This window comes from Cheilinus undulatus, linkage group 2, assembly GCF_018320785.1.
Source record: "Cheilinus undulatus linkage group 2, ASM1832078v1, whole genome shotgun sequence".
NCBI classification, from domain to species: domain Eukaryota; kingdom Metazoa; phylum Chordata; class Actinopteri; order Labriformes; family Labridae; genus Cheilinus; species Cheilinus undulatus.
Window position 1 is genome coordinate 45,550,204 of NC_054866.1, and position 25,659 is coordinate 45,575,862.

General features: G+C 39.3%; 1 protein-coding gene across 2 annotated transcripts; it reads right to left on the minus strand.

Moving 5' to 3' along the window:
* Positions 1 to 595: 595 nt before the first annotated feature.
* treh (trehalase (brush-border membrane glycoprotein)) lies at positions 596 to 23,823 on the minus strand. Of its 2 annotated transcripts, XM_041796676.1 has the most exons (15): positions 23,550 to 23,823; positions 22,948 to 23,048; positions 22,721 to 22,862; positions 22,553 to 22,640; positions 18,167 to 18,267; positions 17,915 to 18,007; positions 14,905 to 15,021; positions 14,609 to 14,731; positions 14,456 to 14,505; positions 12,646 to 12,846; positions 12,323 to 12,540; positions 5,427 to 5,538; positions 1,729 to 1,841; positions 1,591 to 1,644; positions 596 to 1,235 (listed from the first exon to the last, which is right to left on the minus strand). In XM_041796676.1, the coding sequence occupies exons 1-15, from the start codon at positions 23,630 to 23,632 to the stop codon at positions 1,098 to 1,100; spliced, it is 1,734 nt and encodes a 577-aa protein (XP_041652610.1). In that variant the 5' UTR covers positions 23,633 to 23,823; the 3' UTR covers positions 596 to 1,097. The 2 variants fall into 2 exon arrangements, with proteins under 2 accessions (XP_041652610.1, XP_041652618.1); XM_041796684.1 differs by lacking the exons at positions 596 to 1,235; positions 1,591 to 1,644 and having other exon boundaries at positions 1,738 to 1,841; positions 5,427 to 5,533.
* Between the last annotated feature and the right edge of the window lie 1,836 nt (positions 23,824 to 25,659).

A 25,659-nucleotide genomic window follows, 5' to 3' on the forward strand; every position in this document is an offset into this window, starting at 1 on the left:
ATGCAAAAAACACGTTTTCTGGCTATCCTAAAAAAAAAAAAAAAAAAATTAGTGCCCCTGGCCTGTCCACAATCCCCCCAAGAATCAGAAAAAAACATTCTCTCCACTCTCTTCCTCCACTTTTCAGAAAATGTGTGCTGAAACAAGCCGTTCTCAGATTTCCCCTCATGATGTCATGTGGGGAGTTAGCCCCGCCCCCAGGTTCAGTTGGCCCTCCCAGAAAGTTCCGCCCCCCTCTCCTGATCCTGGATGAAAGTCAGGGGTGGAGTCAGACAGCTCATTAATTTTTTAACTACAGACACAGAAATAGCTAGTTCTGAGCAGGGCTAAAACAGAAGGTTTTTTTTGACATGTAAAAATCCCATACTGGTTTTTTCCACAGGAATGTTTTGGGGACCTCTGACATCAATATAAACTTGTCTTAAAGGGGTAAAATTTGTGACCTTTAAACCTGTCAAGGCTTTAGACCAAAATATTTCAGAGATAAATGTGCTGACAGTGTGCAGGAATCCATCTCTTTATTGAACATGTAATATGATAAAAGTGTCTTGAGAAGTGGGGTGTAAGAAAGACTGCTGTGTTTGAAACATTCTTTTCATATTTTATTCCTCACATGTTCACATTTCAAGTTGATCTTGCATTCATATTGAGGCTTCAGAGGGAGTTTGGCATTAAACTTTTTATTTGATTATGTGAACAATTGTAACATCGGTTCAATATCTAGAACAAGTTAATGTAGTGATCAGAGCAGCATGAAGCTCTAACAGCCTGCGATACTGGAGAGAGTCCAGGAGCGTCTACATGATCCGTAGCTTCTGATATTATTAAAGATTTTTTACCTCTGAGGATAGCTACTAAAATATTCATCCAAGGAACTCTTAGTCATCATAAATCATACCCTGTTTTTTCTGCTAATTAAAATGATCAGATGGGATTCAGAGGAACATCAAACCTTGTTAAAAGATAAACACTTAAGTCTTTTTCTACATGTCAGTGCATGTTTGTTTGAGCTCCGGTGGAGGATGGGAAAGATTTAGGGTGGTGGAAACAGAAAAAATAAATCCAGCCTCCAGTCAGGCTCTTTTGTCACCTCTGATTCACTGGAGCATGAGGGCGTTTGAGATGACCAGAGGCAGCAGGAGGAAAGACGACACACGTCCGCTCCCTGAGGTGAGAGTCGCACCATACTGGTCCAGGAGTTGCAGGGCAACACCATTGGTCCATCCAAATCCAAGCTTAAAAAAGGGATAACATGGCCATGAATAAGGATGTTTTTATTTAGCATTTCAACAAAGCAGTAAAGCATGGTGACAAAATCCAGTGATAAAGTACAAACAAGGAAATGGAAATGGAATAAATCAATAGTGTAAAACAGATAACAACCCCCAACAGGGTAGAAAATTCTGAAAAAGAAAAGTAAGAAGAAGACAAAGAAGAGAGGAGGTGTGGGAGTTTATGTGTACATGAGCATGCAAATGAGTTAAAGTTAAGACGCTGAAGTGAAGTAAAGTAAATGACAGCGTTCTGCATGAAATTAGAAAGACGTGTGTGACTCTAAGCACATTAGTTTTACGGCGTGGAAAAAAATACCTGAACTTCATATTCTCCTCCACCACCAGGTTTGCCATCTCCGTTCACATCATACTGTCAGGAGGAAAGAAATTAAACATTCAGAGCCAGCTGTGTTATCACTGAGCAGCAGGAACACAGCAACCTTACAGGACTCACCTTCTCAAACATGGCGTCGTACTTGGTGTACGCCAACCAGTTTGTCCTGATCCAACGCTGAGCCAAATCAAACGCTAACTCTTTAGCATCTTCTGAAGGCAGTTTGGATAAACCTGGAGAACAAGATGACTTCAGTCAGTCAAGAAAACAAAGGCAGTCTCTTTAAATTTCAGGCTGCAAAGCAAAAACATGTTAAGTGACATGTTTTTAAACTGTACTCCAGCAGGTGGATTTGAATTAAACAACTAGTGTGTGGGAAGGTTGGGGATTTTATAATTGAGATCTCTAGTAAATCATAGCCTCATTTAGGTCAACGAAACTGCACCTTTATGAAAACTCTTTCCAGGGTGGAGACTCAGAAACATGAGTCAATGATGACACTGTTACAGAAACAGCCTAACACCGTGTCCTAACAGAATGTGAGCATCAAAACTGTATCTTACAGCATCGCTCACCTGCTCTCTCTAGGTGTTTTCACACTTCATTCTATCACAGAGTCATGATCAAGCTCTGAGACACTTTTTAATCCTACATTAGGGTGATATTTGATGCCCTACCTGTTATTTCCCATGTGTTTAAGCTTTGCAGCAGCATTAGAGAACACAGCACTATAGGAGCTTAAAGAGGGGGTATTATACTTTTCCGGTTTTTAAAACATAAATATCAAGTCACAATGTTGGATGTCCATACTTCACGTATGCAAATTTTCAAACTGCAAGATAAACATATGAGGCAGTAATCTTGGAATTAATGTGTAAACTGATGAAAACAGTTCGTTGAAAATCTCTCTGAGATTCTTCCAGTGAGCCCAACTGATGAGGTCATCACAATAGGATCTCCTGACTGGTTCGTGGTCCACCCGTGCTGCTGGCAAAGCGGAACAGACCACCCCCACAAGGCCTTTTAGCATTTAGCATTCAGCAACACAGTAGTTAAACACTTACCAAACAGATACGTCCTGCGCTGCTGCTGGTTTTATTCCCCTTCTCTCTCCAAACTATCAGGGTCAGACTCTAACACATAGCAAAATTCGCCATAATTTACTCATTCGGACCGGTTCATTCAAAGTTTACAAGTACTAGCCTAACAATATAGCCACATCGGAGGGGGCGGACACAAAACATTGAGTCCTGTCGCTGGCCAGCCTCCGGGAAAATCGGCCAATCAGAGGAAAGCAAGTCCGTGGACAGCAGCGAAAACGAAGCGTTTCAGACAGAGTTTAAAATAAGGGCTTTTCAGGACGCCAGTGTGAGAAAGATGAGGAGTTTTTTGAGCTGTAAACCATGTAAAGCTACTACGTGTGTAACAGAGAGATGGTGTAAAGCCTTGAAAAAAGGCATAATACCCCCACTTTAACTTTGCAATCTCACTGGCTCTGCTGATCCTTTTTTCACCACTGTAACGCCTCTAATACCACTTCTGGGGATCACCCCACCGCCCATGATGCCTCCGTGACATTTATATTAAAGGCAAAATGTCACAAATGGCAATATAAATTGGGTTTCTTTTTCTATTTTAAGCTTCATCCGCTGACATCCTCTTCTGAGTCTAAGGTCGTTTTCACATAGTCCGGGGGACTTGGTCTGTTTTAGAACTGAAATTGCAACATTGTTCCAACGTTGTCTTGGGGTTTCTGCTTTTGCACTGGGGCATTACAAGCTGTCCAGCATGGCGTTCTTTACATGAGACGAATAAATCAGCACCAATGAAAAAGGCGAGCCAACATGTGAGCGAGAGACTACAACGTGTTGCTATGGCTACACAGACAGCAAGTGAAATACCGACATGTATTTGAGTGTATTAAACCACATATAAATCCATTAATCATCTTTGGTTCACAAGTTGGTCCGCTTTGCTTTCACACCTCAAATGAACCGCACCAGCGTTCCTTTGGAAGTGGACCAAGACCCCCTGTTTTCAAGCGGACCAGAGTCTGCTTGTTTGGTCCGCACCAGAGTTCGTATGAGCTTTCACACCACTCCAAATGAACTGGACTATCCGGGAAAACTTACCAGAGTTTTATTTAAAGCGGACCAAACAGCTCTGGTGTGAATGCACCCTAAGTCTCTGCCTTTGTATCAAACAGTACAGGGATTAGCTAACTGGCTTCTTTTGGGCTGATACAGGTGTATGAACCAGTGATGCACTTCTTATGAGAGAAGCATTCAAACGAGCAAATCTGTTTTCCAGCTTCTTAGTGTTGAAATTTAAGTACTAGTTTCCTGACTTTAAAGTAGGGCTGTCGAAAGAAAAAAGAAAAAAAAAAAAACATTTGTGATTAATCTTAGAATTTCTGTACTTACTCTTTTTTTGCAGGAATGCACGATATTGGGTTTTTGCTGATATCCAATATGCCGTTATTAACAGATTAATTTTAGCCAGTACTGATATCGTTACCAATATTGAAATGTGTTTTACATAAATAAAAATTCAGTCCTTTAAACCCAATTCAAGGTCTGGGGATGAACAAACTTTTTTTATTCTTAAAACACACTTTAAAGTTTAAAGAATGAGGATGAAAAAGAAAAAGATCTTCACTTACATAAGTCTGTTGGTTCAGCCTTAAACTCCACTATTTTATTAGTATACATGACCAAATATTACAGTCGATATATGCCAATCCTCGGATGTAAATACTGGCAGAAATTTTTCCATCTGCTGATACCAATATCAGGCCGATAATATCGTGCATCCCTAGTTTTTTGTCATTTTGGATTTATATACTGTCCTAAACTAAGGGTAATTGACTTCCTATTTGGACCTGCTTTTGAAGGGAGATCAAAGACTTTAATGTGAACTTAACCATGGAAAAAGGAGCTTGTTATGGCTTGAAAAGGAAATAGTGCACAGAAAAAGGTAAATGTTTGATAAAACAAGGTGCAGATGACTTTTGACTTGTCCACAAAGCTGTCTGCAAGTTTTTAAACTGAAATGAGGCATTATGAAGCAGTGGTAGACTTATTTTACCCAAATGTGGCTGCAGGGAGATGCTGCAGTGACTTAATAGTTTGCCAGAAGAGTCAGTAAATCATGTGATTAATTGCAGTTTTACAAATGAGTCCAATTATGGACCTTAATTAACCATGATTTATGTGATTATTGTTGACAGCTCTACTTTAAAAGTATTGCTTTAAAGTGGAAAGTTACACATTGCTCCTTTAAGACCTGAAAAAGGAGAATATTCCTTAAAAATTAGCAAAAAGAGAATCTGGCTGTGGAACAGCCTGGCACAGCCTCTCCAGGGCAGATGTCTGTGGGTGGCAGGATTTACAGTGAAGTACCAATTAAAATGACTTTATCTAACTTGTTCTACTTTCTTCCCTCTTTAAAGGTGTCTTAGGGGGACTTTAGACCACTAGTGGGCTTATGTTTTGTTTGAGATGTACGCATGAAATGCATTTTGATCTCAGCCAGAGAGCTCGTGTTTGCTTTAAAGAAGCTCCACAGGGAAACTTAAAGAGTGTTGATGTAAACACCCTCCAGATACACCTGAAGGTCAGAAGTTTAACCTGCTTTGATGCATAAAACAATCTATAAGATGCAGTTCAATGCAAGGGCATAACAAAGTAAAATCCTCCTGTGCATTTTCAGAGATTAATATGCAAAAGACGACAGAGCATCATCTTGATCAACATGTGAATCATCAGTTAGAGCTTCAGGAAACTCTCGTGGTGAAAGATCAGTGTTTTACCACCCACCCTCGATGAGCATGTGCTGCAGAGGAGGCCACGCGTTAGGGTAGTCCCACTGCTGCCCAGACTCCCTCAGAGACGTTGGAACTCCGTTGGGGAACTGTAGGGCACCGCTGCTCTGTACATACAGGCGTGAAAAGAGAGCAAACACAGAGAGTGGGGAGGGGGAGCCAGTGTAGAGTGTGAGCGCCATCTGCTGGATCACTGTTAATGAAGGAAACGCAACATCTTTCTCTGTGAGCTCATGGCTGAATGAATGAACAATCTGTCCTCCTTTAAAGACTCCCCACACCACTTCAACAAAACGTCCAAATCACACCAGTTTTTACATTTTGTATGTTTCTGAAAATCTTATTTCATCTCAGCCAGCTCTAGAGGCATGCAATCAAACATTTGCAGATCTAGCTGATAATGATACAACCTGAAGCAACCTGAGCATTTTTTTTGTGTAATTGCCTCCTCATTTGATAAGCTACGGTGCAGGACAACATGTGCTCATGCATCTGGGTTTGATAAGAAAAAGAGCTATACAGGAAAGCTAATGTGGGCTGTTGTTTTGTGTAGCTGCTGTCTTGCTCAGTATGACCGTCAGCTCTGCTCGAGATAAAACTATGTCGTAGGTGCTCGGTGCAAGATTTGATTGGCTGTATCATAATAAGGCTCATATCTACATAGACAGATGTCCAACTGTGAAATTAATGCAAAACAAGAGGGTGCCATCATGAAACAAAACATCACATATAACACGCTCTCTTTTCATTTTCTATTTTTATAGAATGGATTTAAAAGGGCAGATATTTTTCCTTCAGCAGAGAAAAATAACAAACTCGTCATAGAAGAGCTGACAGCCATTGCTGTGGATGTTATAGTGTTACTCAACAACAAAAATGTCTATTGTTTTCAATCAAACTCTCACAGAGAGGTTAATTGTGCAATGGGTCTTTCAGTGGAGGCTGCTAAAGATCAGCCTTGACTCAACCTTGGAAACATTAAATATATCTTTTATCATCATTATTTTAATCATATAACCCTCTTATGGTAAATGGATTAACTCGTATAGCACTTTTCTAGTCCTATGACTGCTCTTCGCTCTCTTATACACTACAGTTAACGTTAATTCACTCCCACCCTGATGGCAGAGGCTACTATGTAAAGTTTTCATCATTAACTAATCCCATTCACCGAGGTTTACGCACCACTGATGCAGCATTGGGAGCAATTTTAGGTTCAGTGTTGCCTAAAGCAAGGCCGACTATAAAGGAGATGAAGGGGAGAGCTTCCTGGGGCCCAGACAAATTGGGGGCCCATGGAGGTCAGGGTTAAATCATGGTCCAATGTAAAGTTAATTAATGGAGTTCGATAATTGCCACTTTCATCAAAGTGACAAGAAATTAATTTTATTTTTTTATGCTGTAGTACAATATTGCCTTTTTCAAAGTGTAAACCCATTTTCTTAAAACCGAATCATCTTATTATTGGTAATGTTAACAAGCCATGTGTTGAAAGCCATCTGCAGTGGAATTGACCACACCAAGCACCTACGCCCAGTGAAGAAGACCATCGCTTTTGCCCGTGCCAGGGAGGAACCAACAGCTGCTGCCAGAACCACCTCTTTTGTCCTGGGAGCAAAGGCTCAGGACTGGAGCCTCAACAACAGTTAGGCCAGATGTGGTCCTAATCTCAGTAACCTCCAAACAAGTTGTCCTGGAGCTCACTGCCCCTTAGGAGGACTGCACTGAGGAGGTCAATGAGAGGAAGAGGACCAAATATGCTGAGCTGGATGGGAGTGCTGACACAATGGGTGGGGAGCAAGATGTGAAAGTGGGATGCAGGTGGTTTGCAGGCCAGGCCTTCTGCAGGGCCTACAACATCCTAGGCATCACTGGGGCCAGGAGGCCATCAAAGAGGCTACTGAGTCAGTTGAGGCTGCCTCAAGGTGGCTGTGGATCAAGAGAGGAGATCAGTGCGTGTGGTAGCGCTACCTGGACACAAGCTGGAGCTTGATCAACCTCAGCTGGGTCACCTGGACGACAGCGTATGATATTCAAAAGACCCGAAACAATTGACGACTCCAGGTAACATCACTGATGATGTGTCCAGGTTGCAGCACTAGTGGAGGTATGTCACAAACAACACAGATGGGCGCATTGAACTACTAAACTATTTGAAAAGTACTGTCAGACTTATAAGCTAAGCTGTGATGTGCAAGAATGTCAGGATGCCAGAAAATAAAAGTAAAAACAATCATAAAAGTGTAAAGGAAAATAATTACTTAACAAAAAAAAGGCAAACAATGGTTAAACTGGCACAAAAAATGCAAAAAAGTGTAAAACCAGAAGAAATGGGTTAGAAGTGGAAGAAAAGTATCAAAAACAGGCAGAAAGGGGAATAACATGGGAAAACAAGGCCTTAAAGTGACAGACATTGTCACAAAGTGATAAAAGGGTGGCAAAAATGGGTAAAAAGTGACAAAACAGAACCAAAAAAAATAGTAAAAATGGTTTTAGGGGGCAAAAATTGGTGAAAATGGGAAAAAAGTGGCATCCAACACCCATGCATTGACATCAATCAGTCACAACTGTCGAGGGCCTGTTCTCTGGGTTCTTCAGGGGCCCAGCCAACTCTATGGGCAGCCCTGGCCTAAAGACATTTGAACATGTTGCTGCAAAAGCTGCTGATGGAAGCCCTGGCCTTTCAGCTGACACCCTGCCTCTACCACTGATCAACAGCTGCCTCTTTTAATGCACTGTAACTTAAAGTCTTGATCATACATTACTCAACATTATAACTTTGAAATCATATTATTTATAACAGAGCTGATGCAGCTGTACTGGTTAAGTGGCCACAGAGCAGCAGCCTCTGGTGTTCAGATATAAAACCAATACAGAGGTCCAAAACTCCCTGCAGTTCATGGGGTGTGAATCTTTTATATCTTCTTTTTTATGGTTTTAAAAGGATTTGAGTTATGCATGATTAGGGGCATGACTGATATAACTGCAAGCCAGACTGTTGTATCTGTTTGTCCAGAAGCAGCTCAAGCCCTTTGTTTCTAGGCTGAATTATTTCTTATTTACATTTATACAGGATTAGTATTACCTAGGGACCTCTGGTAATTTGTAATAATCACACAGAATAGTGAACCTGAGTGAATTAAGTATGTCTGCAATTTACAGAGTAAAAATTCCCAGGCAAATTACCAGCCATATTTCAGCACACACACAGGTCCACAGGATCAGCATCTCTATAATCTAGATGGTAATTATGTATATTTTACAGTCAATGCAGCTTTTTCTGATCAAACAATAAATAAAAGAGGCTGTTCAGGAGGTTGTTAAAAAATTGACACATATAGGTTATTATAAGTGCTTTTCTGCCAGTTAATTTCATCTTATGTTCAGAAATGACTTTATTTTACTTTTTTATTGAAACTCTACTGTCCAAATCTATGTGCGTGCACCGCTGCTCTCTTAATACACACAGCGCTTTGGTTCTTCCTCCTCCAGCTTCTCTTTACAAGTGCTTGATCTTGTGCGAGTATGGTACATTTCACAGATAACACAATTAACATTTGGTAATGTCTCAGCATTCAGCCATCAGGCTACAACAGCTGATCTTTGCTGTTGGTGCATCATGATCCCAAATTAACAGAGTGCAGAATAACATCCAAAGCATCAATGCATAAAATACTGACACTGACAGGAGAAGTTCATATTTAACACAAGACATCTCGCTTCTCTCGTTCATAGATGAGAGTGATGCTTGATTCTCTGTCTCTCTTCATACAGATATGCACAGGTGACATGATCTCAATGATTTCTTAAATTATCAGAGGTCCAAAGGTAATACTGAGCCCATGTGAAAAGTGCTTTAGACAGTGTTTCATGGACACTGCCATGACTTTAAACCATGGCTTCAATAACCAAATGGGTAGTGTCACTCAGACATCATCCAGTACCTAAACAGTTGATGTTGGCCACTGAGACTATTTTCATGGTTGTTCCTCACCAAAGTTCATTTCTGATCCCCTGTTTTCCCCTTCAGCTCTGACATCCTCATACTTCACTTAAACTCAGAGGAAGAGTAGGGTAGTTAATCATCCACTTTTGATGTCTTTTTTAATGGATTTCCTAATAAGCAGTTCTCATTAATAGTTTTGACAGTGTGCTTCAGTTACTTTGCACCTGGTAAAATAAGTTACTGAGTGAAACTTTAGTTAATGGTCCACAAATGATGAAAAATCATCATGAATTCATGCATGAAAAACATCATAAATTCATGCATGAATTCATGTTGAAACATCAGTTATGCACATATATTTGAAACACCTCATCAAATTACCTGAGGTCATGTTTTAGTATTATTTTGGTTTTATTCGTATGTCCTGTATTATTTTACTAACCCTGGTCTCAATCTTCCAGGGCCTGCTCCTCACTGTCCCACTTTCTCTGTCCTCCCCACCTCTGGTCCCCCATGACGGTGTTTTTTGTATAACCCACATCTTTCCTACCCTCATGCTGCCAGTTCATGGTGATTCCTTGTGTTCTTTTTTCTGAGGTTCTTTGTTGTCTGCGCTGTCATGTATGATTACTGCCTGCTTCTGATCCAGCCTTCTGCCTACCCCTTTAGATTTGTCTTCCCAGTATTGCCTGTTGTGTGCACAAACTTCTGGACTGTTCAAAGAAATGCCTTTCTGAACTTCACTCCAAAGTCTGCAAATAAATTTAATTTTGTCTGTGTCAGTTCCAATAGTATCTCATGGCTGACATCATACTAGTGCCTCTAAAAAAAAATTAGAATACCACAAACAGTTAATTATTTGCTGTGAATTAATTCATAAAGTTTCCTTATATTCTAGATTCATCTCATACAAAGTGAAATATTCTAAGACTTTTTTTTTGTTTTAATCTTGATGATTACAGCTTACAGCTCACACAAATCAAAAACAAGAATCAATTTAGCCATTTAAACCAGTGTTCTGACACCTTTAACTCATTTAGCAAATCATCTCGAGAGCATAAGCTCACCTTACAGAAAACAATACCAAACGACAATACTAAACGGAAATGATAAAAGATCACAAAGATGCCCTGGACTCTTTAAAATTGTTGGTTTGGCAGCTAACGAAGAAACAGGGCTGATCCGTGATCACCGCTCCAACCTCAACCCCCTCCTCCGCGTGCGCTACTTGGAGCCGCACATGATCTGCCGCTGCATAACAAGTTCTACATAACACGGCGAAATGATTCAACGCTGCTGCTTGAAACCTGTGCAGTCTCCATGAGGAGAATACAGTTTATGAAGTTTGTGTATGTGCGCAGACTCATTCATAATGTCACATTTGGGACTTTGTTACTTTGATTCAGTCATTGCTTCGTCATGTCTCCTCATCTCACCGTCGGTCAGTCACACATCTATCAACTGTTGGCTGTGCGTATCATCAATCATGAAGCTCAACATGTGTAGCACAGCGGACCGTTGTATACTGCAGTGGTAAACTTAGCAAAACAAACTCAGTCTGAGCGCTATAGACCAAAAACCGAAGTTCTAGCTCCAGTTAAACGATCCCTGTTTGCTGTCTGACAGCAGACAGAGCAGAGTCACACACTCGCTCACCAACGCACACACATTAACACACACACTCATCTGTGTATCGTGTCCAACAATGTCAAAACTCATATGAAAAAAGACCACAAAACAATAGAATGATCTATTTCTCTTACTAACTGTAAAAAACTAACGTGTTATTGACAGAAAGATTTAATTTTGAATGTACTTTAAGAGCAATAGAAAAATTGAGAAATAGTTTAATTTTACTGATGCAGCTCTTTATATTTCAGCCTGTTGTAAACCTTATTTAAAGTACTTTCAAAATAATTTAAATGCTTTTATTATGATCATTGTAATTGTAGCAATGAGTCCATAGTGTAGTAAAATAAAGATGTAGCCGACTATTAAAATGAAAGGTTTGATTTGAAGAGCATTTAAATGAACAGTTTGAGTCAGAGTTAGATAAGACAAACTGTGTAAGCACTGATAACCTATTTAGTACAAGGACTTAGTTTAAACATTTCTGAACATACCTGAATGCTTTGCAATAATGACTTGCAGCCGTATAAAGGACACATTTTCCACTCATGTATTTTTTTTTCCAAAATTTAAAAAGAATTGTAAAATCTTGTCTCATGGGAACAATTCTTGTCTCGTCTCGTGAGATACGAGTCTCGTCACACCCCTACTTGTCACACATTTTTGCATCATTTTGTAATTGTTGAATCATTTTTCCACTAATGTTCCAGTTTCTTCTACTTTCCTGATATCTGAGATAACTATCCAAATGTTTTAGCTCAGTGTGCCCATCCACATTGTTCTCATTACCTAAAAGGTAATTCTGTTTTAAGAAAAGGGGTTATAAAAAGGGGCTACTTTGCACTAAAACATTAATAAATAAATTTCATTTTTGCTGCTCTGATAAGAGTGGTTATTATTTAATTTAAAATAAAATGGGATTAAGCATGATTATCCTGACCTCAATGGGCCCCCCATCTAGCAGGGCCCTGGAACGCTCTCCTCTTTATGGGAAGTCTTGCATGATGTACTATCCATACATTTGCATTGCTGATATAATGAATCTATGCATGATGACAGTCCACGGATTAATGGACCTTTAACTGAGTCAGTATTATCTTATTCCATTTTTCAGCATCAGCATGGTCAGTATTGAGCTAGAGACAAAGAATTTACACCTGTTCCAACAAAACTAAATCTAGCGTGTCTGCAAAGCTTCATGTCTTAAAAGGTAAGTGGTGAAAATAATGTATTTTGTCCTTTGGATGAACAGAACCACTGACTACAGAGGCGATTTGTGCATTGAGACAAACACAAAGCCTTGCATGATTGCCCACCTTCAGATACTGCACCGCCTTCTCTCCCATCTCAGGCTGAGAATAACACTGAGCCCAGACAGGTGCCAGGTTGGAGGGGTAGAACTCAGAGTGTTTGGATTTTGTCACCAGGTTGTAGTCAAACCACGCTCCCCTCTCAGCATCCCACAGCACCGCCTCTATGGCCCGCAGTCTGAGGGCTGCAGCCGACTCGTACTTGGAAGCTGAGTCATCATCACCTGTCAGCAAACAGCACATCAACGTTATGTAACAACCAGTTGGGAGCTAAAAGCAGAGTGCGATCCAAAGTTAGCACCAAGGCCAAAGGCTGCTCCCTCACTCACCCAGTATCCTGTGAAAAGAAGCCAGAGTTTTCTCACAGAGGCACAGCAGCGCGTTGAGGTCAGTCGGCAGGATCTGACTGGTGCGGGTGGAGCCCAGGGTGCCGTTGTTGTGGCCATCACTGTCTGTGTACCAGCGTGAAGTGAAGTCCCAGCCAGACTCTGCACCCGCTTTCAGATCCATCCACAGCTGCTCCTTTTGCTCTGAGGCGAGAAACAAAACATGAATTCAGAAGAGCCACAACAAATCAGCATTTAAAATTTGGTTTCTTATTCATGGATGTCTCATTTTTAAGCTGAATATGGGGAAAATATGCAGCCTCTGGAGAACATGTTAGTTTCAGAATTCATAATGAAAACATCAGGCAGAACAAAATAAAAGTATTTTAGATGCACAGTGTGTAACTTCTGCTGCCAGGGGGTCTCGATCAAAACAACAACAAAAGATGATGAGTGGAGACATGTCGTCAGCTCTGCCCACACCCATTCCTTACTTACTGTTTTAAATTGAGGACTCTGTGCAATAAAAGCTTTGGTCTACAGGTGTATTTAAAAGTAAACTACTGTTTTGGTTTCATGGATGAAATTCAGATAATGAGGGGGGAATGCCACTAAAGCAGCCTTCCTCGCTAATACTGTGAGTTATTCACAAAGCACTCTAGGGTTGCTCAGTGTTAACGAGGAAGGACACTTTTAACAGTTTTTCTCCCTCATAATTTGAAATTCATCCATGAGAAGAAAATGTTGGTTTACTGTTTAGCATTATGCCTTCAAATTAAAAGACTCTTCAATTCAAAACAAGGAATAAGCAACAGAAGTGGGTGGAGCTGAGCAGCATGTCTCTACATGACATGACAATGTCTAGTGGGACCACATTGTTAAGTCTGAGATATGCTTGCTGTTTCTCCTTAGGATTGTGTATGTGTCTAGTTGTGTTATGAGCATTCTTGTAAATGTACAGAGCCTTTTGAGTAGCCAAGTCAGAGCCTAGACCTCAATGCAATGGAGAATTTGTGGCTGGAATTGAAAAGGGCTGTTCCCAATGCAACCTGACAGAGCTTAAGCAATTTTGCAAAGAAGAATGGTTGTACATCCTGACTGAGACTTATCGATACAGACTCAGTGCTGTGATTGCAGCCAAAGGTGCATCTACTAAATACTGACTTGAAGGGGCTGAATTTTTTTCTGCATTAAATATTTTTATCTAATTGATATTATTTGTAGATATCTGTTCTCACTTTGACATTTAAGAGTTCTTTTTGTCAAAAAGGCCAAAGTATATTGATCATGATTGATTTATAAAATAGATAAAAGGGTATAACATCCAAGGGGGTGATTATTCTTTATAGGCACTGTAACATGACATAGGATAAGTCCTTCTTTGATTTACGTGGGCATTCACTGCAAAAAATCTACACATGTACCTTTAAGGAGGCCCTCATCTATTTGTTTCACAAATATGTAATAACAAAAATGAAACATTTAGTGAATAAAAACAGAGTATTTTTCTTAAACAGCTCCCTCTCCAATCCTGCTCAAACAGTTCATGGACTGTACAAAAGACAGGCTGTTTAAAATTAAATATTCATGACAACATGGTACCGAGGTACTTTCAGAGCAATTTATTTTGCACAGATGAACCCTGAATCTGAGGGAATTTATTCCACTTCTCTACTAAGGAGCAATTATGAACATTCATTTTCTTTTTTCTTTCTCGCATGGAATAAAATGACTGTAGCGGGGTAATATTTCTGCTGCTCATAAAGGGGGAAATACTCAGCCATTCAGAAGATGAACGCTAAAAAGCCATTACCGTCGGTGAGTCCTTCGGCTAATTCCAGATCATCAGTATAGGATTCAGGCCTGGTCAGAGTAAAGGACAAGTTAGTTTGAATGAAGGTGCACCCTACAATCTGCACATGTATTTACTTATTGTAAATTGACAGTATTTTATATGGAGACGTACCTGGGAAGGCCCACCTGAACATGGTAGCGGTTCAGTAAATGCTCTGTCCCGTTTACAGTCACAGTCACGGATCGGTTCAGCTTCCAAAACTGATACTCCGTCTCCAGAGTGGGTAAAGCAGCTCTATACAGTGCAAAAAGTGTTAAAATTCAGTGATTACATTCTTTATTATCATTAAACACAGGATTGAGACTGAGGAGACACAGAGAGGCATGAGCACAGAGGTTTTTCTTTGTTGTGCAGGAGAGGAGATGCAGCTGAGGATACTAATGCATCAGCCCAGGCCTAAATATCACCTGAGGAATGCTTCATCCTTGGTTGCTTGATAGTAGCTGTCCGCCATTAGAGTGAGGAACGGAGGCTGACTTCGCCTTTCATAGTAAATCCGCCCACCATTTGGAATGAAGCCATATCTGAGGGAGTAATTGAAAAAATATTTTATTGCTCAGAACTAAAAATACCCCTGAGAAATTAAAACATATGTATAACTGAGACCATGGCCATGCAGACCAAAGGTCATATGTTCATTTCTTTTAGCTGAATGGTGAATCATGTTATATATCTTAGTCTTTTTTTTCCTATAAAGTCACAACAAATCACTACCACAATACCAAATTATAACCTTTTTTATGATCTAAAAAATGTAGTAATACTGAAACCTGTTTGTTACCACAGTAACAAATGTTTAAGCCCTGAACACCTGATAAAAAATCATTTCATTCCTAGTTATCAAAATTGTAGAAAACTCCTTCACACTGTCTGAACTGGTCAAAAATGGTAATTTTTCCATATACTGTGGTTGTGCTTCAAAGAATTAAATCTCCCTTATTTTTATGATCAGTGTTATCAAAAAGCTCACAGCTTAATGATATTCAGTCTTATTTTCAATCAAAAGAGAGATGAAGCACTGTCCAAACTGCACGAACACATAAGCAGCATCTGGAATAGTTGGTTAAAGTGGATATTAGTAAGTGGATATGTCCCCTGCTCCTTGGACAAGGACATGTCTGAATCAAAGTGCTTGCTAAAATTTAAGACCTCTCACAGGTAAAAATCTGACTTTTTATGGCCTTAAATTTCAAATGTGCAATTTAAGACTGTTTAAGACTTTCTCATGATCTGCAGGAACCTGATATACACACAGTGCTTAACATGATTAGTCCGCCACCCAGTGTAAGGGTAAAGGTCACATATTATGCAAAATACACTTTTTCATTCACTCATTCATTCATTCATTCATTTTATTTAAGTCATCAGAAAACAAATTGAGTGACAAGCCTCATTTTCAGTGGTGTCGAGGTGTCCAACAAAGCAGATACAGAGAAATCAAACAAATACAACAACAAAAACAACAGAACATAAAACAGGCAAAGCCTGATAATTTTAAATAAAACTAGTACTGTAGAATCATTAAGAGATCAAGGCATAAAACAGTTAAACAGTTAAAATACTAAAAGCAGAAACAAGTGAAATTGATAAGATCTGACGTTAGAGCCTGGAAATGTCTCAGTGGTATTAATGTGGCCAGTTTAAAATGTTTCTGAAGCAAATTCCATGTATTCAGTGCATAATAACTAAAAGCAGATCTCCCTAACTCTGTGTCAATTTTGGGAAGCTTTAGGGTAAGCCATGAGTTGGAGTGAGTATGGAGGTTTTCCATGTTACCAGAGAGCAGATTGGAGAGGTAAGGCAGGAGAGTTTTTAAAAGTGCTTTATAAATAAATCAATAAATAAACATACTGGCCTCTTCTTATTGTTAAAGCAGGCATGCCAGTCTTTTCTAACAAAAAAAAAAAAAAATTGCCCCAGGCCTGTCCACATTACCCCTAAGAATCAGAACAATTCTCTCCCTCTGAAACAAGCCATTCTCAGATTTTCCCCTCATGATGTCATGTGGGCAGTTAGCACCGCCCCCAGGTTCAGTTGGCCCTCCCTGCTTGGAATGAAGTCCCGCCCTCTTCTCCTGATCCTCCTCTCAGTTGCCAGCTGAGAGGAGGATCAGGAGAGCCTCATCCATTAAGCCACAGCCATTTATTGAGAGGGGCAGAGTCAGGGGTGGAGTCAGACAGCTCAGTAAAATTTAAAGCTACAGACATAGAAACAGCTCAAGCAGCTCAACAGAGGGGTTTTATACATGCAAAAATCCAATACTGTAGTGTTCTTTTTTTTCCAGAAACAAATTTCACTAGCATGTTCTGGGGACCTCTGACACCACTATAACTTTTCTTCAAGGGGTAAAATATATGACCTTTAATGCCAAGGCTGCACTGAATTAACAGCATTGATAATTACAAAAGCCTTTTTTAATGTTTCCGTAATGGTTAATAAATCAGTGTGAAGAAGCTCTTTAACCAATATGATTTTTTAATGTTGAAACAAAATAATTATTTTTATCCATGAATTTTCAAATTTATAGTTTAAAAAAAAGCACCGAACAAACTGAATTATTTATCGATTAAGATGTCACATTACAGTTATTAAATTGCATTCCTGATGAGAAAAAATAGTTTTAGTGGTTGAATGTTATGCCTGAATATTTCTGACTTCTCAGAGAAGCCCAGGGAGCCAGCTCAAATTTGGATGTAAAAAGGTGAATTCAGTCTGAAATTCCTCATTCCTGTTCAAAATGATAAAACGTGGAGAGCTCACTGAAATTGAAAGAGTCTCTGAGAGAAATAGGGAAAGATATTAAGAGTTCTCATAGTGTGGTCGGGTATGCTTTGGAGTCAAGTGCTGTGACTGGTACTTAGAAAAGGATCCAAGGAAGAGGCAGAAAAGTTAACTGAAGCAGATGTCAGACACAAGTACTAGAGACAGAAGGAAGACCACTGTTGATCTTCAGGTAGAGATGAATGCTTCTAGATCAGAGTCTGAGAAAGTCTCCAGAATGACCATAAGCAGACAAATTATGGAACAAGGCTTAAAGGGAAGAACAGGTGTTAAGAGGCCATTATTGAGACCTCCAAACATCCAGAAATGCCTCAGATTTGCCAGACAGCACAAACACCGGACTGTTGATGAATGGAAGAAGGTACTCTGGATGGATGAGGTTCAAGTCTGAACTCTTCGGTCAGCATGGTCATGTTTGAAAGCTGGAGAACGGTTTGATGCCAGATGCATCACACCCACAGTGTAACACGGTGGAAAGTTTTTCAATTTCATTTTTCAAATCAACATAAACTATATCCATACAGAAAATACTACCTCATTGAAAAAAATATCAGTAAATCTCAAAAACTTGTTATATTTCCCAACCCCACCATGACTTTCTCTGTACATGAAGATAAAAAAGTCGTTGAGGTTCACCTGTTGACGAGGTAGAGGAAGTTCTGAATCATCCCGAAGGCCGTGTCTGTCATCTCTGACAGCAGGAGCCCGTTGATGACCCAGTAGGAGTCCCTGTTGGGGGCAGAGAAGCTCACATCACTGTCCGTACTTGGCACCACGGTGTGTGTTCTGCAGAGACCTCTGCCTGGTTCTAGCTGTGATCTCTCATCACTGTGACTCCTACAGCGCTCAGACAGACAGCTGATAGACAGGCCCTCATCACTCACTCACCAATAGTAAAGCTCCCTGAAGCGGCCCCCCGGCACGATGACAGGATGAGGAGTGTAGATCTGAGAGTAGAGCTCTGGGTGATCCTTAACACTGGAGCGGATCTGAAGGACAAGTCATGTTTTATGTCTATGGACTCTGAATTCACATGCATGGAGGCTTGGAAATAGATAATACTAACGAGCTAAGGAAGATCAGCGTGGTGAGATTACAGTAGATGACTATTTTGACTGACGGTGAAGCTAAAAAGTCAGAAATGTTTGAAAAATACAGATCAAGATTTTTTCAGACCTGATTTAAACCCATGTTATGTAAACTTCATCTTCAGGGTCTCTCAATCAAAACAATTACAAAAATGATGTTAAGGTTAGCAGAGATTCATGGGAGTGATTCCCAGCTACATTGACTAATGTTTACTCTTAACATTAGCTTTCAGTGTCAATACACATGCAGAAGCCTCGGTGACAGTTTGATTGGTGCTGGATTAACTGGTGATAGACCAAAAAGATGTTTAAATATGCAACTACACTGCCCAGTCTCCACTAACCTTTATGCCCCCTCAGGTATTTTTGTACATTTGGCTGTGTAACAGCTTGTGGCATGAATTTTTGAAAGAACTTTTCTTTCTAGTTAAATTTTTGAAAACCAATGTGTTTTACTCTTACACTGCATTTATACTCGAGTGATGCATTTTGCAAACTCCGGACACCTTTGAGGCAAAAATACACATGCACAAAAAAACTGTTATTTAATCATCAAAAATCAATATTTCTTTCTGCTTTTTTCCCATACATTTCTGAAACAACTTCAAATGTAATCATTTCTGCCAAACATTAAATAATTCCCAGTATTTTAACCCTTTAAATGCCATTTAATTGTTTTAAATATTAATTTTTTTACTAAAACAAAAACAACCCCGCCTCAAAAAAAGGTAATTAATAATTTTCGACATACTAAATAGTTGAGAGATGGGGCTTTAAGAGTGATTAGTGTCTTAGATGTGTTAAAGATTATCTAAAAAAATTACTAAAATTGATTTGATTGCATTAGCATTTTTCATGTAGTGTCTGATTTAAAATTAGGGCACCCTCTGGACACATTCGAGGCAAAAATTCACACTTACAAAAAACTGCAATGAAATCATCAGACATCCATATTTTTTCTGCTATTTTTCATTAATCAGGCAAACAACTTAAAACTTGCTCAAAACTACCAAACATTAGATAATTTCAGTATTTAATCATTTAAATGCCAGTTTACTTATTCAAGTTATTGATTATTTCTTATTTAAAAACAAAAAAAAATTTTTTTTTCCATATAATAAATAGCAGAGAGATGGACTTGGTGGTGATTAGAGTCTTAGATATGTCAAAGATTAGCTACAAAATTGATTTGATTGCATTAGTATTTTTTATGTAGTGTCAGATATATATATGTAGAATATTTGAGAGGGACACAAGGGTTAAGAGTTTATTTATGACTGCTGAGACATAAGCATCACACGTAAACCTTTTTTTACATAGTTTCAACCAGTGTTTCTCAACCTTGGGATCCCCTTGGGGGTCATGAGACACTGAGAGGGGGTCGCGAGATGCCTTAAAAAAATCGAAGAATATTTTTTCAAATTACGCTGTCCCTCTTTACACCAATTTTACCAAATCTTAACCCTTTTTCATCACTTTTTAACACCAATTTTAGTACATTTTTTTCCACTTAAAACCCATTTTTTGTCAATTTGAAACCCTTTCCATCACTTTTTCTACCGGTTTTTGACACTTCAAAACCAATTCTTGCCACTTTCTGCCTGTTGTTGACCCATTATTGCCACTATCAATTGATTTTTTTCCCATCCTTTCGCCCATTTTAACCACAGTTAACCAATTTTAGCCTGTTTATATCAATTTTTCATCCCATTCCCCTAATTTCCACCATTTTTTGCACTTTATAGCCATTTCCCCCACTTTTTAATAGCCTTTTACCATTTTCGTGCCTGTTTTTGCCACTTGTTTCTTTGATAAGAGTGGTTATTATTCAGGTCAAATATGAAATACAGTTTTTACAGCTTAACTTCACAATGGATCATGGTTTTGCTGACCTCCACAGGCCCCTAGTTTGGCTGGGTCCCAGAAACCTCCCCCTTTATCCCTCCTTATGGACGGCCTTGTCTGCACACTACTATTCTTGAATGTTCCTGGCTGTTCAACCACCTTCAGGTACAGTAGGGGTCCCCGGTCTCTGGCCCCTTTATTTTGGGGGTTGTGGGCTGAAAAGGTTGAGAACCACTAGTTTAAACTATGGCAGAACAGAACTGGAGAAAGTTTACATTGCAATATGCTTTCTTTCTGCGATATATGTTGCACATTTTTAAAAAGGAAATTATACTTGATAAACAAGGGCCTTTCAATGCACATGGGTCAGGCCTCTGAGGGCAGCTATGACACACACTGAGCAGGAGGAGAAAAAGAGGAGAGAAATGGGATGATGCAACACTTTGTACAAGCAAACATGCTGCTTATTTGTTACTTTGCTTTATTAACCATTTCTAACATCATTAAAAGTTGCTTTGATGCTGGCCACTCACTGATCAATCTTCACATTTCAAAGATGTGGAAGACCACAGACGTAAAAACTGTTACATCATTTAGACTTATAAACAGAAAACTGTTATTTGAAATGGGAGTGATGCCTGTCTTAGCTTAACGGTGCAGACTGAGGTGTGGGGATGGGAGAGGTTTAGTCCAGTACCCCCTTTTTAAAGTGTTGACTCTACTCCATACCAAGCCTATGTGTCTGACGTTGCCAAGCTCTGAGGCAACCTTTTACTATTAATTTATTCACTGTTCACTGTCTCTTTCTTTTTCTTGGTCTGTTAAACCTGTTTTCCTTTTCTTCTGATTATTTTCTGATATGTTTCTTTCCTTTTATCGTGCATACTAACACAAATTTAACTGATAATATAATCGTACTTGATGTCACAAACAATGCAATTAAATGTTAACTATAGAAAAGATGGTTTAACTTATGTTTTTGTCTTATAATCCTCTGAGAAACACTCACTAGACGACTTGGCCAGACTGTGAGACCACACACGAGATATCACAGACTCTTGCATGAAGAAACGTGACTTCCAAAGAAAAACAAATGTGGTGGATAATAGAAATTCTCAGCTGACTGTCCTGGTGTGTAATAGTTGCAGCAAAAATCAAAAAACAAGGAACAGCAAAGAGCTGAGATAAAAGTACAGTTGTGTTTATGTTTGTGAGCTGTGGTGCTGCTCGGTCTTTGCTTTCATTGGTTGTTGTGGGTTTTCTTTCAGAGGCATTACAACCCGGAATAAATCTCAAACGTGTTTAATATTAATGATTCGAGGTCAAGGAGGCTCTGATGTGATTTGGAGCTGTAAAATAATCACATCGACACAACACTTTAGGATTCTTTAGACAAATCACTGTTTGTGATGAGCCTCAATTCAGGATACGCCCCCACGATATTAAGGAGAGGCACATCTGGCCTTAAATCAGGCTTAAAATCAGTTAGTGTGTGGCCAGCCTTAGTCAACATAATCAGCTCAGTAAATTAAACTCCTAGTTAAATTAAAGCTCACTGCATTGAGCTAAAATATAGTGCAATGCAACTATCAGCAAATCTGTGCCTTTTATAGACCATATATTTGTGCAAACTGGGCTGACGTGCTGCTGACAGCGACATAATACTGACTTAAGACTGGTCTTGCATGATTGAGCATCTGCCTGGAGCATCATGCAGGTGTATCTGTGAAGGCAGCACCTGTAGCTTGTATGCAAGCAGTGCTCAGTTCTCTGACTACTGATGGTGATATTTGACAGGATTTTGATGTAAATTAGTCACATAACAAGAAACTTGTAGTTTTGATTTTTATCAAACAGCACAGAAGTGGCAGCATGACACACTTCAGATCACATGACTAATATCACACATCCTGTGATGTGACTATTATGCGTGCACACATCACCATCACAGTTTCAAAACAACACATCATTCTGCCCTAGCTTAAAGATATAAATATTTGAAAAGACACATGTGACTGTGCACAACCATTTCTGAACCAGGCTATAAACATGTCTATTTCTAATGATGACATCAACATTTTAATATGGGGTTTGTATGTGATTTCTGGGCCTCAGTCAGTCTCAAGGAAGTGCGTTTTTTTTTTTTCTATACTTCAGCATTAGCCTCATCTTTAAACTACAGAGGTTGCTGCTTGGCCAAAATTAACATTTAAGACACTTGGAAGGAAAGAATCTTCTAATAAAAAAATTAAATCAGTGTATACTGAATTGCAAAATAGCTGGGGATCCATTTGCTGCAAATTGACCACTTTATGCATCATTTGAGCTCTGTTTTCATCACCTTTCTTCCGAGAGATTTCCACAGTTGATGGATCTTTACAGCCCATTTACGCAGCTCCTCGTCTGCTATTCCATCCAGGAATTTTGGGCTGCACAAATTAAAAATTCACATCAACCAAGAGCAAATTAAAGATCTTTTTATGAGTCCTCAATATTTAAAAGACCTCACTTTTCATGCCAGTCTGGAGGTGTCCATGTCTCAAACTCAGTCCCTGGTTTGTCAAAGTACATGCTGAGGAACTCCTGCAGTTTAGCAGGCGGGATGTTTGGAGATTCTTGTGAGAGGTTTTTAAAAGCTGAAATAACTACATCTGCAGGGGATACAATCAAAGGGAGCAATTAATGCAACAACATAATCGATGCCATAAAAATGTGATTAACAGACTTCAGACTCACCAGGAGTTTCCTTCAGCTTCATGTCAACAAAGTACTTATCATCATCGAACAGTTTTGCTTCCTGTACCTGATGCAAGATGGGCCCTGAGCAGTAAATCTCACTGAAATTAATTTATAGAGCTGTATGTTATTGGTCAGATAAGACAAGGGCAATTTATATAAATAAACAGAGCCCTAAAGCAATAAACCCATGTCACAAAGTGCAAAGGTCCGCTGACAGCCTCACAATAGCACAAATACTATGAGAAATGTCTGCTGTTAGGACCACTTCAGTGTTCACAAAGACATCAACCCTACCAGGATTTCAGGATTATTATCACTGTAACATTTTGGTAAACAAAAACTCAAGCTGCCAACATGAGGCAGGAAATTCACACTGTCTGGAGGAAATTGAGTTCAAGGCCAAACCTGACTCACTAAAAGCATAAAAACTAACTTTTTGGTGACAACTTGAAGTTAATAGAAAATGTTTTAGGGCTCAGGATTGACGCAAGGTCCAAGAAAAAGGTTTCAAATTAACTCGCCACTTCTGCAGCCATCTAGTGACGTTTACCACCTGTAAGACATTCCTCCTAAAAACCTATTTTAGTCATATATCTCACCTGTCACATGGTGGTGGATAAGCACTCCGCACACAGACGAATAAAGTCACACATGGAAGCAAAAATAGCCTCATGTTCTTCATCCTGAGCTGAGCTGTACACTGAGGTGAACGCACTGAGGTATCCTGTTTGTGAGGGGACTCCAGAGGGGAAAACCGAGGTCTACATATCCCGGTGTTCTTGGCCTTAAGCCTGAAAGTGCAGATGAAGATAACGGGCAGATCTAACACAGACTTGGTCTCAAGATTCTGCTAACTTTCTGTTTTGGGCTCTGAGCGCGCTCACGTAAAAGCGCGCGTCACATGACGCTTCTTCCGTAAATAACAGAAACCACCGCTGACAGTCTGAACTATTGGCATATCTGCCTCTGCAGCACTGAAATAACGTCAAACTGTGGTGTAGAATGAAAAAACAGGCCTTAACTACACTGAAAACTACTATTCTACAGTCTAATGTTATTCCTAGTTGATAAGTAGATATTGCAATACGACAAACTGTCGGCTCCCACCGCTTAACGAGAGGGGGGTTAAAAGCAGGTGACAGTAGCCAATAACACAGTTGGTCTATGTGTGGGTCACCAGATGCCTTAGATAAAACCGAGAATATTTTTTGAACGATTTCTAATCGTATATTTTACCTATTTTGTTAAAAAAAATGTATAAAATTAGTTAAATGTAAAGTAAAAACACGGTCATTTGGGGAGATTTAAGATGAAATAAAAGTAATTTTTTCAAAAATCTGTAAAAAAAATAAGTCCTGTCTGCCCACAGATTAGGCTGGGCCCCGATGAACCCAGAGCCCTCCCCAGTTATGATTTATTGATGTCAAAGCATGTGTTTTATCAGTAGCATTGGTGCTAGCATCTTGAGTAACAGCTACCTTTTTTTAAATCTAAAACGTGTTTCAAACTATTGCTGGGTTATAATGTTGTCTTTGTTGCCACTTGTTAATTACTTTTTGCCACTTTTGTTTGCCACTTTGCGTTAGTCTGTGCCCATGTTTGCCTCTCTTTACCAATGTTTTGCCACTACCAATTTTGCCACATTTTAACCAGTGTACATCACTTTTCTCGCCAACGTTTAACATATTTCATTTATCAGCGACTTTTTAATCCCATGTCACCACCTTTTCTGCCCCTTTCTTCCACTTTTAAGCCATTTTTGTCACTTGTAAAACCTTTTCACCACTTTTTCTGCCCATTCCTGCCACTTTCTGTCTATTGATGCCTCTGTTGACCCATTATTGCCACTATAACTACATTTTCACCATCTTTACAGGCATTTTAACAATTTCACAATTTGCTATGCCTCTTGTTACCAGTTTAAGCCATTTCTGCCTTCTATTTTTCTTAAACATTTGGCCTCTTATCAGTTTAAATTTCTTTCTCCTCACTTTTTAATCCCATTTTACCTTCTTTTCTATTTTTTTTTTATTTCTGCCATTTTTAAGCAAATATTGCCATCATTAACCCCTGCTGCCACTTTTTATGCCAGTTTCTGCCATTTTAATCTATTTTGACTACTTTTTGACACATTTATCTGATTTGCCACTTTTAATAAATTTATGAAACGTTTAAAACTCCCATTTCACCACCTGTCTGACAGTTTTGCCATTTTTAATAAATTTTTACTATTTTAATTATTTATTAATTTATTTTCAGGAAAAGGGTTTTATATTTTTTATATGGCTACATACTACGGCACAAATAAAATGATCTGGGGGTGCAGGTGGCAGAATGGATAAAGTGCGCACCCCATGTACGCGGGCGGCCTGGGTTTGAATCCAGCCTGAGGCCCCCACCACATGCCTCTCCCCGCCTCCAACCCCATCCACCATCCTCCACTAGGCCTGAGACTAGGGTGTGATAATGAGGGGATCGATTAGGGAAAAACTTTGTGGTTGTTGATGCTAATTAAAAGTATTCATACTCCTGGCTGAGAGGTGTGATCAGGGTATATGCAGGAATCTTTAAGTTAATTTTAATACCTTTTTAAGACTTTTTCAAGACCTTCTCAATATTTTTTAATACCTCATTGCCACTTCAAGCTGTAACCATTTATATCAGTGATATATCTCACTCTGGCGCTCTCAGAGACAATTTAAGAATGCA